We start from the raw sequence: 15,321 nt of genomic DNA on the forward strand, positions 1-15,321 counted from the left end.
CAATTCAAATTCACCCTCCCCTCTTCTACTTAAACCTCTCCCTTGGCTCTAGCATCTAGTGCCATGGCAAAGTACTGCAAATACACCCCTATGCATACAGACTTTGCTGGAGTCTCGCTACGTTATCAACCCTCGCCATTTGCCAGCAGTGACGTATAAGGCAGATGCGAGAAATGTTTGTTTACTTTCAAAATGCCGTCACACGCGATGTTGGGCTTGAGTTTGAGTTTGAGTTTGAGTTTGAGTTTATTTCGAACATGCTTAGCTTGTGCTCCTTTTATTTTCTTTCGCCTGTCTTTATTAAGAAGACCGTTTAGAAGACGTTTTTGGCGAAATATGCAAGCACTGTGTGTTTCATTGTTTTTTTGGTTTGAAGCCAATATTTACGTGCTGTAGCAAAGGTGTTGTTATTATGAAAATCATTATTACTTACTTTTCTCTGTATTGTGTTTTTCAAATGTTGCTGCGCTTGGGGAATCATCTTCAAACGATATAAAATCAAAACAAAAAATGATGGCGTTATTCTGCAACGACTGCGATATCCTATGTATATTTATATTTGTCTCCAAATAGCCTACAATAAAATCAAACATACACGTGCTGTTTTATAATACTGAGTGACTCATTTTAAGTGCCAGTAATTTTGCAATTGCTCTTTTATTGCAATTATATGTATAATTTAATGGCACCTAGATTATGATCTATTTAGGAAACTTTACCTGAATAAATCTAGGCTTTTTTGTCTGTTTGAGATAAGTGTAGTGTCGTATACCATTACCATACTATGTATATATATTTCCCCACCAATATATTTTCATTTAGACAGGATCTACATGATTTAATTACTTTACACTGTGTTCCTGTTAATGACATAGACTATGTTATCTCAAAAAACTAGACTATCAAAAGCATCAATATTTTTGATTTGCCAATTGAAATTATAAAGTTCGGTATCGGCGGTATTGACATTTCATTATCGATCCGCACATCTCTAACGATCAATCATTTACAACAATTTTCATTAGAAAAAATATTCGATTGCAATCTATTGCTTCGATTAATCGTTCAATGAGTGTAACTAAGGAAAATGATCAAATTCATGCTCGGAACTATAAATACGCAGACAAAGTTTCCGCACAGCCGCTGCAATAGAGCGCACATGAGAGCGGTGGTGTCTGGGTGCTCTGATCTGTATGGCGGCGAACGAAGATTTTTTTTATTTTTTTTAATAATGCACACATGTTAAAAGTGCAATTTTAATGTTGATGATGTGCATTTATTAGGAAAAAAAGAATGAAGGTAAGGAAAATGCCTACATTTGAACTATTTTACCCTAAAATACACATTGAGGCTATAAAGCACTGGGTCTTAACCTGGGTTCGATCGAACCCTCGGGGTTCGGTGAGTCGGCCTCAGGGGTTCGACGGAGCCTCCGCCGCGGAGGTCAAGACACACCCGACTCATCGTGTAAATAAAAAGTTCTCTATCGGCGTATTATGGATACCCCCAAACAATGTTCCCTCTAATTTTCCATATGGGTGAGCAAACGCAAAAACTCCTTGAGCATTCAGTGGAGCACATGCACTGTGGCCACACCTGCAGCACACCTGTCCCAAACCTGACAAAATAACAAGTTAAATGTTTTATTATTATAATTAAATGACAGCAGTCATTTCCATGAGATTATTTTCTAATATACCGGTAAGTGTTTTGGCCAGCTTACAATGACAATAACAAAAAATATTGTTTTTCATGAACTGTGTACTGCTTTGGAAATAATTTGTACCCCTTTCAGATATCGCATTTAGGTCCCACTAAAACATTCACATGTTGCACAATGAGATGTAAACATGTGATCATGTGTACATTCCTGTAACTTTCTGTTTGTAAAATATATCCTTATTAGTCCATCCATCCATTTTCTACCGCTTGTCCCTTTTGGGGATGCGGGGGGTGCTGGAGCCTCTCCCAGCTGCATTCGGGCGGAAGGCAGGGTACACCCTGGACAAGTAGCCACCTCATCACAGATCTTTATTAGTATTTCTTTAATATAATAACAACATCATTTCATGATTATTATTTACACATTAAGATTAAATTAAGAAAAAACTGTTTATTTTTTACTAAAGAAGGGTTCGGTGACTGCGCATATGAAACTGGTGGGGTTCGGTACCTCCAACAAGGTTAAGAACCACTGCTATAAAGTGTGTTTTATCCGATTACTCAATTAATCGAAAAAACTAATCGATAGATTACTGGATTACAAAAATAACTGATAGCTGCAGCACTAATGACATCCTCAATCCTGCTGACATCCCACCATTTTAGCGAGCGGCTCAAAACCCAAACCCCTCTATTACCAAAGTATCCCCACAGGCCGTATACTGTGTGTCCGCTGCCTTTCATTCAACAGCTCTGAGTCCAAGTAGTTTAAAGTCGGGCAGCTGTAACATCTGCGTATAGGCGGCCAGACGTCACACTTCCGCTCGTATTGGGCTTAAAGACGGACGGGGAGGGTGAGTGTGTGGGATTAATGCCAGCTGGCCTTTGTGTGTGTGTGTGCGTGTTCCCGTCCAACCACATGTCTGCCTATATTACCCGAGCAGTAATGCCAATGCTTATGCAGCGGGAGGCATTGAGGGGGACGGGCAGGCTTTAGATTACACTTGTTTGCTGCGGAGCCAAGCAGAGCAACAGGGGTCATTTTTTTAAAGCATTACAGTGCGTAAAGTCGGCAGTTTAAAGCCACGGAATCATGGACAAATCCTCAGTGAAAAGTGGACCTGCAGCTCGAGTAAAGCGAGCGTGGGATTTTGGCGTGGAGCTCCATGCGCTCTATAAGTACCTCGCCGCTCCTGCTGCATGTCTTGAAGTGCGCTAGCATTACGGGTGGTCCACTTCAGCAAATGTCTCACAGTGAAAGTTATGAAACTGAAGATTTGGTTATGCCTGACAAGGACTTCCTGCATTCATTTAGGGACAGTTCCCCTCGGGTGCACCGAGAAGCAAGGGATTTACTCCTCAAAGTAGATTTAGGGGGGGATTTGTTTTTGGGGGTAGTGCGCCTCATGATGGAAGATAAACCTTCACTCCACCCGCTGTTCAATCTACTCTCATATAGTAGATTTCTAATACCACGAGGAAGCTCACCGTGCCATTGATTTTCATAGATCATCAATAAAATGGGCCTGTGTTGGAGGCGTTGTTCGTCCTTTTCTATGACTCCGTTAGAGAACTAGTCATGGAAGGTCACTAAAGGAAGTGTGTTAATAATGTAATTGGTGGACCTCCTCTGTTGAAAAGCCCCTCCACCATCTCTAAACAAGATTACCCACTGGAGCTAAGATGTGAGTGCTGATTCTCCAGTCAAATTACAGGTTTGGAAAGACCAATAAGATCCTGTAAAGAGGGGTCGGGATTGGGGGATAATTGTAACAGTCTGCCAATAATGGTGGATGTCTTTTATGAAAATGGAGCAATGTCTACGTTTCATTAGATTTGCAATGGATCAAGATTGCAATCATGCATGTTGTTGCAGCTAGCAGACATTAGCTCATTAGCTAATGCAGTGCCTTGGGCATATCAGGGTTGCCTGCTCTTTGTGCGTCACCTCCCTGTAAGTAATCACAAAGACGACGTTTCATTTGGTAGCGTTCTGTTGCTCGAGTTGAATTGATGTGATTTGTGAGGTTCAAACAAAGAAATAAGCAAAGCAGCATTTCTGATTTGACAAGGAAAAAATACCATATAAAATACCATTAGAAACGTGGTTATTGCTTAGTCAGTTTCTACCTCCATACCCAGGCCCGGCCCTAACCAATCTGGCGCCCTAGGCAAGATTTTAGGTGGCGCCCCCCCCACATCGGCAGTGAAGTGTATATACTCACAAGAACCCGAATAGCTTTGTCTTTGACCTTTTTTTTTTACTTACAACTATACCTAATATATAAAGGGGTGGAAAAGTGACTATTACCTGCAGGGCAAACATTAGCTAACCAGAAGGCAATAACAATGTAAACAAAAAACACCTGCTTAAAATATCTAATACAAATGTCCCAGAGGAATGTAGGTGGGAGTACTGTAATTACCTAACATTACATTATTATTTTCCATAACAATTTAGCCCCCTCCACAATATTAACCCGACGTTAAAACAGAACTAGCTATTTATTGATTAGCAATTGCCGACTCATGTAACATTAACTTAATGCTAAAAAGCCAGGTTACTATCACATTCTGTAACAGAAAAATAATTTCATGTAGGCTAACGTTACCTACCTGCTACCTCTGTCTTTTCTCGTTTCTCTTCCTCTTCTTTTCTCTTTTTTCTTCCCTGGGCACCTGACAGTTTTGGCCGTTTTGACATCTTGTGGTGACGTCCAAAAAGAGTCATATACGGGAAGGGAGGGGGCGCACCGTGCGGGGGGGGGGGGGAATGTTGCAACAAATAATATTTCTATTAAATAGGCTTTACTTTGCATTTTAATTAATGTGGGATTATTTTTTGTATTTAGAAATAATAGTACCACCTTTTTTTCTCTTTTTTTTTTTTTTTCTCTCCAACATTTGTGGCACTTGCGTGGCGCCCCCTTATGGACGGCGCCCTTAGCATTTGCCTATACGGCCTATGCCACGGGCCGGCCCTGTCCATACCGCATCCCAGCGGCTAAATATGCGCAAAGCTTCATTATTTCAAGAATGTGAAATGTCCGTAAAAACCCACGGTATTAAACATTAATTTTTGTGTCAAAATATCACTTCTGCGTTTTTTTGAAAGAAATATAAAAAAAATAGAATCTAAACAAAATGTGTTAAAAGCTCGCCTCAGCCGCAGATATTCGCTATTCCTCTTGGCTTAACACCGGACTGAGTTGCAGGACAGGGGGATGATCAGGGGCGCTGAAAAGAGCTTGCTAGTTAGCATAGTTAGCATCATCTAGCTAGCTTACTTGTTGTTGCCAGCGTTCGCTCTCCGAGCCACAACATTGACGACTTTCTACTTTGCTGCTAATCATATTTGGATGATTACAATCCGAACATTGTTAGTTCCGAACCAGATCTGCTTCTAGAGTATTTACTAGTAGCCAGCGAAAAAGTACATTTTTGACGTGACGAATGTAAACAGAGGTCACAACACCGCAAGTATATTACCTGGGGGTGCGTGGATACAGGATAGAGTTACCAAACGATAAACGTTTTATGAGTTCTTTGCATGCATGTTATAGAATTTTACATTACATTTTCAATGACAATAATGTTAGTAAATTATCTACTTAAAAAAAAAAAAAAAAAAAATGTGGTACATTACATTTTAATTCGTTTCAAAAAAATTTAATTTAATTTAAAATTTAGGACTGAAAAAATTAATGTTTGATGTGCTTCATACAGTTAAACAATATATATTTAGTTGTTTTTTGGGGGGCAGGGGTCGTATTTGGGGGCTCCCCCTTTGCCCAGAGCCCCTAAATACCTTGAAACGGGCCTGTATGGGGCTAAACTCCTCACTCATGGTGCTACTGTACGCTTATAAATTGCTGCGTTTGGCCCGCAGCCCATTGGCACATTTTCACTTTGGACTATGGAGGCAAAATGTTTTGGCAGCCCTGCTTTACACAATGGATGTGTGTAGGGATGGATACCTTTCACATAGATACTGCTACTCAATGGTACCAATTTTTGGTAGTTTTGTGTGTGTTCATGTGTTAATAAATGTTAATTGCTTAGAATTGGATGTCCTTTTTTAATGAGCTGATTAAGATAACTGTTGTCCACATGTTGCATCTTGTTTTCTTACACTTGGAAGTCTCATTTGCAAGTATTATATAGTAGACTCTGCAGGCAGTTGAAATCCAAGACATTAAATGACAGTAGTTTGTAGACTATGGTGAGTTGCTTAACAAGGAACTAGTGTTTGCCATAAATGTGTGTCTAAAAATATGTCTAGTCTTATGTTGAGACCTACAAAGTGTTTATACTGCAAGTATTGTACTTATTACTGTTACGGTAAGCTAGTCGTAGCGACAATTGTGACCCCACAAGGCAGGAGACAGCAGGCAGCGTGGATAGTAAGAGTTTTCAATGCCAAAAAGGTCCAAATACAAACATAAACAGGGTGCAACCGGGAAATGCACCAAACAAGAATAGGGAAAAGCTGTGCATGAAAAAAAATACAAGTCGAAAAAAAGAAGCAGCAGGGAAAATGCACAGAAAAGCACAGGGAAAGATGTGCATGAAAAAAAAGCTTTTAGGAAGAGCTTATAGCAAACAAATACAAAGCAATAATCTGAATATTACTAGCCACGTTCGTCCAAACAAAGAGAAACTGGAAATTGTGATGTATCGTGTTGTAATTTTATGCATGTTTGAAATGAACTCTAACCATAACCATGGACGGACGGCGTGGCTCGGTTCGGAAAGGGTTCCTGGTTCGATTCCGCCATCCTAGTCACATCTGTTGTGTCCTTGAGCGAGACACTTCACCCTTGATCCTGAATGGCATCAGAGTGAGTGAGTGAGTGAGTGAGTGAGTGAGTGAGTGTGTGTGAGTGAATGTGGAATTAGTGTCAAAGCGCTTTGAGTACCTTGAAGGTAGAAAAGCGCTATACAAGTATAACCCATTTACCATAACCATGATCCCAGAGTGACTAAGAAGTGCAACTGGCTTTTAAAGCCCTCAGGAGATACTTAGCAGCAGGTGAAACACATAATTGCTAATCACCTTCAGGTGATGACAATGGCAATTAGAAGCAGGGGTGACGACACTGCAGGACAACACAAACCGAACAGGAAGTAGGAACAAAATAAGAGCGAAAAAGAGGAAGTAAAACCCAAAACACAGGAAAAACACCCAAAAACAAGACATGACCTGCCGTTCCAGGTCATTACAATTACACATTAGCTGTTTGGTTGTAACCTGCAACTTAGTTGTGGTTTTCATTACTAAATTTGTAGATGGTGACATCACCATGTAGAATCCCCAATGCTAATCAGTAGCTAATTTTATGGCAAAGTCAATGTAAATTAGCATCGAGCCAGCGAATTTTGGAAAAGTGGATCATTACGCTACATTTGTGCATCTCATATTAGGCTTTATTAAGATGCAAAATTGCAACATTACCTAGAACAAGGGGTGCCCAAGCTTTTTGCTTTAAAGAGTTTACGTTAAAATGTGCCAATGAGCAAACACATCAATTTCAAGCATGCAGCTGCACAATAACTTGAGTAGTTTAATCCATACCGCCTTTTTTCAAGGTAGTTAAGATCATTACATTCCATAGATGGCAACTTGTTAGCCTTGCAGACAAGCCATCAATGATTGTGCGAGTTTAAAAGAGTATGAATATGTATTTGGGAAGCCACCCTTTGGCGGGCTGAATGAAACCACTCTGCAAATTTGGCCCACGGGCCCCACTTTGGGCACCACTGACCTAGAGGCAGTTTGACTGAGTTCACTCTGAGTGCTGCTTAAGTGCTTATTTCCCTGCCAAGTGTTTGAGCCGGTGACGAGCGCAGGTACAACAAAAGGTACCAAATTTGTTACCCATGTGTTAAATTATTTTCATATAATGTATTAATCTGCTCTTTCAAAGATAATGTCTTCAGAGAGGTATTCATTTAACAATATAGATATTATTGGGTTTTGTATTGGTGTAAGATTTTAGTTGTCACTATGCTGCAGCACATTTATACACCATTGTACTCAAACTATTCAACATACTGTTATGTTACTACTTTTCTGAGAGTGTAGCTCAAACAAAATAATCAAAAAGAGGATGCCCACTACAAATAAGAGCAACCAAAAAGAGCATCCGTGTGATTTCACCACTGTAAAAGGAGCACAAAATAATGGAGGTACATGTTACTAAAGCTAAAGTAAGTACTCTTGTTATATTCTTATTTTACTGTTATATTTTTATTCTCATTGTTGCTTTATATTTGTATTCTATTGTAATATGTTTCTATTGTGTTTCCATTTATATCCCCATTATTTCCTTTTTTTTTTTTTTTACAATTTTGTACACTGCTGCTGGAATTAAAATTTTCCTGAGGGAACTCTCCTGAAGGAATCAATAAAGTTCTATCCATCTATCTATCTATCTATCTATCTATCTATCTATCTATCTATCTATCTATCTATCTATCTATCTATCTATCTAAACAATCCTTGTAGTACCGGTCCACAGACATGTGAGCATCTTCCTGATTTAATTGAATATAGGCCAAAAACTTTTGCAAAATGTTAAAAAAAAGAAAGCCTTGAAAGTTTTCCCTCTTATGAGCACTTAATTGGCTTTTAATTTCCAGTATAGTTGCAAAAGGGCCTGCGGTAACAACAGCTAATTAACATCTTTATTTTCGTTCTCTTTGTCACCGTGCTTTCACAGCAGATGGGAATAAAACTGAAACATGGCCCAGAGTTAAGATGTGCTAAAAACCGGAAATCCCACAGCTGTTTACCTGAGTCTAAACACAGTGTTTCAGGATGACATCAATAAGTCAGGAGGTCAATGAAATGTGTGGCGACTCTTCCCTTAACAAGCTGTGAAAGTAAAAGTAGGATGGATGCTTAGTGACCTTGTTGTGTTAAGTCGCGGGAGGAATGGTATCCAGTGACTTTTCTCCATCGACTCTCTCAACAACATGTAGGCGATATTAGCCCCGTGGAGAGATTTGTGCCGCTTTTGCCTAATGAAGCAAGATCAAACAAGCTTAATGTGCCTTAGTAGGATGGAGAAGATTGAGATGAAGAGACACAGGTTTGAAAAGTGACTCATCCGCTCTGCTTTCTCATATTTTTTCCTGGAGCTCTGAGAGCCTACGAGCTTGAATGCCGAGTTAAATCACCAAATTCAGCGCAGGAGAAACTTAATCTGGATTGGTTTTATTAATAGAATTATCCCCTGGGCAAAGTGGAGAGGAGAAGGCGGGCCAAGTCACTTTGAAGTGCTTTAATTAAAACCCTTTCCCTCTTTCTCTGGTTAATTAAGAGCAAAGATGTGCCTTGTGATGTGTGTTGGCTCCAGCTTGAGCGAGGTGATACAGTCAGTGCCGCAGCAGCAGCAATGTGCAAAAGTGATTTTTCCCGATGTTTTGCTGATCCTTCACAGCTCCAAGGTGCCAGATTGGACCCGATCCCTCAACGTGCCTTTTGATGTGTGTGTTGACGCAATGTAAAGTGTATACAAATGAGCATGTGTGCTTAAGCTGCGTTTTTTGTTTTCTCCAACATGGGTTTCAGTTCCTGAGGATCTCTCCCTGGAGGAGAGGGATGAGCTGTGCAACATCCGGCGCAGGAAGCGGGAGCTGCTCGACGACATCGAGGTGCGTCCTGTCCTTGTTCTTCCTGTAGTTTACTTATAACATTTGACCTCTTTTCCATGAATGGTAATAATGACTACTGTAAAAATAAACATAGGCCTACTCTATTGCTCATAAAATAATCAAGCACAAATCATAATATATGAACTGCCGGACGTCTGTTGGGATGCATGATGGTTATCTTCTGCCATATCTTTGTAAAGGCAGAATGTGTGATACTGCAACCACCTTGCTTTACTCATACCTAATACTTTGGCTAAAAAAAACGTCCCTGTCTCTCAGAGGTTGAAGTTCGAGATCGCCGAGGTCATGACAGAAATCGAGCAGCTGACGTGCGTTGGCGAGAGGTACGATGTGACCACTTACTTTTTTTGCACAATTTTGTTTCGACTCATTTGCTTGTAAATATCAACACTCCATCACATTTTTAGCACAGTTAATATAATTGTTAATATAATATCAAATATATTTTTTATTATGTAGTTGATCCACAGGCATTATCCTGTGTGTAATTGTTTTTTAAATCATGTATAGCTATTCATATATTAATAATGACTATACAGTACAGCAGTGGTTCTCAAACTTTTTTTTTTTTTCTAAATATTTCAAGTATACCACCTCAGAAAACACTTGGCTCTCCAAGCACCATCATAATGACTAACATTAAAATACAGTGGCGTAGTAGGCCAAAGTATTCATTAAAACAACGCAGAAGTTTTTCTAACCGGACTTCACAATGTATTCCAGTAAGACATCCCAGAGAAACAAGCAGATTGCAATGGGCAGGAAGAAATTCAACATGGACCCTAAAAAGGTACTCTTCTTCTTCTTTTTTGCAAACAAACCTTGTTTTGGTCTAGATTAGATTCCCCTCATTTTTATCCCCTGCAGGGCATCCAGTTCCTGCTGGAGAATGACCTCCTTCAGCACACTCCAGAAGACATCGCCCAGTTCCTCTATAAAGGCGAGGGTCTAAACAAGACCGTGATCGGGGACTACCTCGGCGAACGGTAAGCTAGTTCGGCAGCTATTTCATTTACTCAACTACTGTCTGTTATGATATATTGTTTGTTTTTTCGCATCTGAATGAGACCATTATCGAACGAGTAAAGGCTGCAATTAATGAAGCATGCAGAAAGGTAGCTACAAGTACTTCACAAGAGTCACCTCACTGACTTGATGGTCTCGTTTGCTTCAACTGGGAAAATAAATAACATCACTTTCAATTAGTTGAAATGTAACCACTAGAGATTACATTTAATCTTAGCTAATAAAAAACTAAGTTGTTTTAGTTTCAATACAGGTAAAAGCCAGTAAATTAGAATATTTTGAAAAACTTGATTTATTTCAGTAATTGCATTCAAAAGGTGTAACTTGTACATTATATTTATTCATTGCACACAGACTGATGCATTCAAATGTTTATTTCATTTAATTTTGATGATTTGAAGTGGCAACAAATGAAAATCCAAAATTCCGTGTGTCACAAAATTAGAATATTACTTAAGGCTAATACAAAAAAGGGATTTTTAGAAATGTTGGCCAACTGAAAAGTATGAAAATGAAAAATATGAACATGTACAATACTCAATACTTGGTTGGAGCTCCTTTTGCCTCAATTACTGCGTTAATGCGGCGTGGCATGGAGTCGATGAGTTTCTGGCACTGCTCAGATGTTATGAGAGCCCAGGTTGCTCTGATAGTGGCCTTCAACTCTTCTGCGTTTTTGTGTCTGGCATTCTGCATCTTCCTTTTCACAATACCCCACAGATTTTCTATGGGGCTAAGGTCAGGGGAGTTGGCGGGCCAATTTAGAACAGAAATACCATGGTCCGTAAACCAGGCACGGGTAGATTTTGCGCTGTGTGCAGGCGCCAAGTCCTGTTGGAACTTGAAATCTCCATCTCCATAGAGCAGGTCAGCAGCAGGAAGCATGAAGTGCTCTAAAACTTGCTGGTAGACGGCTGCGTTGACCCTGGATCTCAGGAAACAGAGTGGACCGACACCAGCAGATGACATGGCACCCCAAACCATCACCCAACCATGCAAATTTTGCATTTCCTTTGGAAATCGAGGTCCCAGAGTCTGGAGGAAGACAGGAGAGGCACAGGATCCACGTTGCCTGAAGTCTAGTGTAAAGTTTCCACCATCAGTGATGGTTTGGGATGCCATGTCATCTGCTGGTGTCGGTCCACTCTGTTTCCTGAGATCCAGGGTCAACGCAGCCGTCTACCAGCAAGTTTTAGAGCACTTCATGCTTCCTGCTGCTGACCTGCTCTATGGAGATGGAGATTTCAAGTTCCAACAGGACTTAGCGCCTGCACACAGCGCAAAATCTACCCGTGCCTGGTTTACGGACCATGGTATTTCTGTTCTAAATTGGCCCGCCAACTCCCCTGACCTTAGCCCCACAGAAAATCTGTGGGGTATTGTGAAAAGGAAGATGCAGAATGCCAGACCCAAAAACGCAGAAGAGTTGAAGGCCACTATCAGAGCAACCTGGGCTCTCATAACACCTGAGCAGTGCCAGAAACTCATCGACTCCATGCCACGCCGCATTAACGCAGTAATTGAGGCAAAAGGAGCTCCAACCAAGTATTGAGTATTGTACATGCTCATATTTTTCATTTTCATACTTTTCAGTTGGCCAACATTTCTAAAAATCCCTTTTTTGTATTAGCCTTAAGTAATATTCTAATTTTGTGACACACGGAATTTTGGATTTTCATTTGTTGCCACTTCAAATCATCAAAATTAAATGAAATAAACATTTGAATGCATCAGTCTGTGTGCAATGAATAAATATAATGTACAAGTTACACCTTTTGAATGCAATTACAGAAATAAATCAAGTTTTTCAAAATATTCTAATTTACTGGCTTTTACCTGTATATGATCATCTTGTACAGTTAGTGGTACTACGGATTTTGTACAGCCCACTTTTCGTATTATTCGATTTTCAACACAAATCTTTCCCCCAGTTTTTGGATACCGTCTTGGTTATTATCCGGCCAAACATCGCTCATGACAAAAGTCTCCAAAAATCCAACTCGCATGTTGACTAAGTCCTTTGCTTTTTTTTTTTTTTTTTTTTTTTTTTGGGTTAACTAAAGTTTTGATGCCGGCAGTTTGATAAAAAGGCGAGAAACACTATTAGGTTAACAAAGGAAGTATGAAGGTGGCGTCTGCGTAGCTGTCCCCACCCGTCCTCCTCCTCTGTTTATTGCTGTCTTTGCCAACTAGAGTCTTCAATAAAAAGGTAAAAGTTTGGATTTTTATCTAACATGTTGTCTTACCTTTTGCTGTGTCCTACTTGTTCATGATTCATATTGCCTTTTATTTGTCATTGTCACATTGGCAAGAAGGCAGCCCCACAAAACCAATCATTGAGCTTGTGGGTGGTGTAAAAGTACAAGCTTCAGCTTGAGCTGCCTTTTTCCACCTGGCGCTAGTGTTTGACTTGTCACCATTCAACAGTGTAACAATATTTTTAGACGTTTTGTCCCCAACCCCCATAAGTGCAGGCGACAAAAACGGCCTTTTAAAAAATAATTACGTCCATGTTTGGAACAGATTACTAACCAAAACCGAAATACCAGTGTAACATATATTACACTCTAGTGTACAACTACCTGACACCAAAATATAAGCAAAACATGCCATCAAATTTGCTGTGTTTGGCTGAATTGTAATCTGACATCAGCTCAGACAAGGAAACATTCTCTACCAGAGTGTGATGACTCAGGCAGGGGGCCTACTCTGATTGCCACAAAGCTTTATTTATGTACGTAAGACTTATCACGCTAATTATTGGGCTTTTGCATGGGGTACAGTAGGGACTTTTTAATACACACCGAGTGCATAAGAGGTGGGAGACAGCAGAAAAACATGTACCGGTATATATACCAAATAAGAGTAATAAGGAAGCAGGTAACAGGAAGTAGAATACAGGTTAAACCGCAGGTGTCAAACTCAGGGACCAGGGGCCAAATCTGGCTTTGCCACGTTGTATTATTTGGTCCTCGAAAGCCTGAAAATAATGTGTCAATAAAATACTTAATCTTTTCTTGCCAAATGTATTCGTTCTTTCCATTTTGACAGAAAAACATACATGCACTCCATGCAACCGCATATTTTTAAACTGAAATATTATCTAATAATGCAACAAATACATGATCCGATTGTACCTTTAAACCACTTTTTATGTTCAAATAGAAACAAATATTTTTTAACTACTTGACTTATATTTTAAAGCAAGTTATCCCTCCACTGTTTTTTGACAATAAAATTCAGGCAAATGAGCTGCCAGTTTTTTTACCATAAAAAAAACTGTTACCGTTACCGTAAAATCTACAGTTGTTTTTATGGTTAAAAAACAAACTCCAGCTCAGTTGCCAGAAGTTTACCATAAAAAAAGCAGTTTCCTATTTACAGTAAAAAAAATAAAAAATAAAGAAAAAAAGGTCAATTTTAGTACTGTTTTTTTTCCCATTTAAAATAATATGCTGTAAAAGACACCATACAAAATTATTACGACTGAACTGCCAGTTTTTTTTACTGTAAAATCTACAGATGTGTTTTTTTTGGGGTTTTTTACATTGTACGTCAAAATAAAATCTAAATCAAATGCACAGGAAATTGTGTAGTACTGTTATTCACTGTTAGATGCTGCTCTCTGGGGTCAAACACAACGGTGGGGGTCTGAATAAAAATAAGTTCAACACCCCTGGGTTAAACGATGCAACCAGACAAAAGACAATGTTATCAGTGTACACTAAAGCTTGTATCGCATTATAGATTTACTATGCAGTCACTCAAAACCATTATTGTCTAAATAGCTGGGACCGCAAGTGAGTACCAAGATAATTGTGTCTAGCCAAGCAAGCGCGATGGTAGCAGCGTTATGGTCTAGGGCTGCATGAGTGCTGCCAGCCCTGGTGAGCTGTGGTTAATTGGGACAACGACTTTGATCGTGACTGTAGTCTGTGATCGTGAACTTCTAGTTATATCACATATGCATCTCACCGTTAGTATTGTGCATGGTTCCTTGCACTTAATATCCAGTACATTGTGCAGAAAATCTTTGTTTTATTTGGCTGCAGACAACTTCATGACCAACAACGTCACGCATCGCAGAGAAAACAAACACCACATTGTAAATATTCAACAATGTTATTGTATGAAAACTTTGCTTTTAAGACCAAACTCGAGGACAGGTTTCAACACAGAACGCTCTGACGGCCCAACAAACCACAGTGTGTGTGTGTGTGTGTGGCTTTGGGGTTTAGCTGCTTTTCACCAGTCAGACGCATGCACTGATGCCTCCAGGGGCTGCAAACACTAAGCACCAGCCAGCTGTTTAAATTGCTTCCAGACGCCACCTCTCAGCATTTTGCGTGAATAAATTAGCAATCATGACAGGAATGCTGAGGAAGGGCACAAGGCCCTTTTCAACACCGGTTTACTTGGTTTCTTGCGGAATATCTTCTTGTTTCCGACATCCCTTTTTCATTCACCAGGGACGACTTCAACATCAAGGTGCTCCAGGCTTTTGTGGAGCTGCACGAGTTTGCAGACCTTAACCTCGTCCAAGCTCTACGGTCAGCTCATTCAAACAGAACAAGTTCTAAGCTTGGCATATCCTGATGCTTTATTACGCCAACTGAATCACCCCTTTACTTCCTGTTTTCCTCATAGGCAGTTCCTGTGGAGTTTCCGATTGCCGGGTGAAGCTCAGAAGATCGACCGCATGATGGAAGCCTTTGCTTCGCGCTACTGCCAGTGCAACTCCGGGGTCTTCCAGTCCACAGGTCTGCAGGCTATCTTAAACTACAAGCTGATTCTTGTATCTGCCCAAGCAGCCGTTGAATCAAACATGTGACGGTACCCCGCAACAGGATGCACTAAGTGATGGCCCTTTGTGTTTTGAATGCATCAATAACATTCAGCTATAAGAGTTGCGGTAAATAAGGCTCAATAAGGATTAAGCAGATTAAAGTGACT

At 40.0% G+C, this 15,321-nt stretch overlaps 1 protein-coding gene across 2 annotated transcripts in view; it reads left to right on the top strand.

The window, feature by feature from the left end:
• The window catches only part of cyth3a (cytohesin 3a), a 55,624-nt gene that overhangs the window by 17,402 nt on the left and 22,901 nt on the right, over positions 1-15,321 (top strand). The window contains exons 1-7 of one of the 2 annotated variants that reach the window (XM_061967467.2): positions 8,990-9,153; positions 9,239-9,321; positions 9,601-9,665; positions 10,066-10,132; positions 10,210-10,328; positions 14,838-14,918; positions 15,016-15,128. In XM_061967467.2, the coding sequence (XP_061823451.1) occupies positions 9,628-9,665; positions 10,066-10,132; positions 10,210-10,328; positions 14,838-14,918; positions 15,016-15,128 (418 nt within the window). In that variant the 5' untranslated portion in view covers positions 8,990-9,153; positions 9,239-9,321; positions 9,601-9,627. Of the gene's footprint in view, positions 1-8,989; positions 9,154-9,238; positions 9,322-9,600; positions 9,666-10,065; positions 10,133-10,209; positions 10,329-14,837; positions 14,919-15,015; positions 15,129-15,321 lie in introns of those variants that run through there. The other variant, XM_061967466.2, reaches the window with a different exon arrangement.

This window comes from Nerophis lumbriciformis, linkage group LG11 (assembly GCF_033978685.3).
Source record: "Nerophis lumbriciformis linkage group LG11, RoL_Nlum_v2.1, whole genome shotgun sequence".
Taxonomy (NCBI): domain Eukaryota; kingdom Metazoa; phylum Chordata; class Actinopteri; order Syngnathiformes; family Syngnathidae; genus Nerophis; species Nerophis lumbriciformis.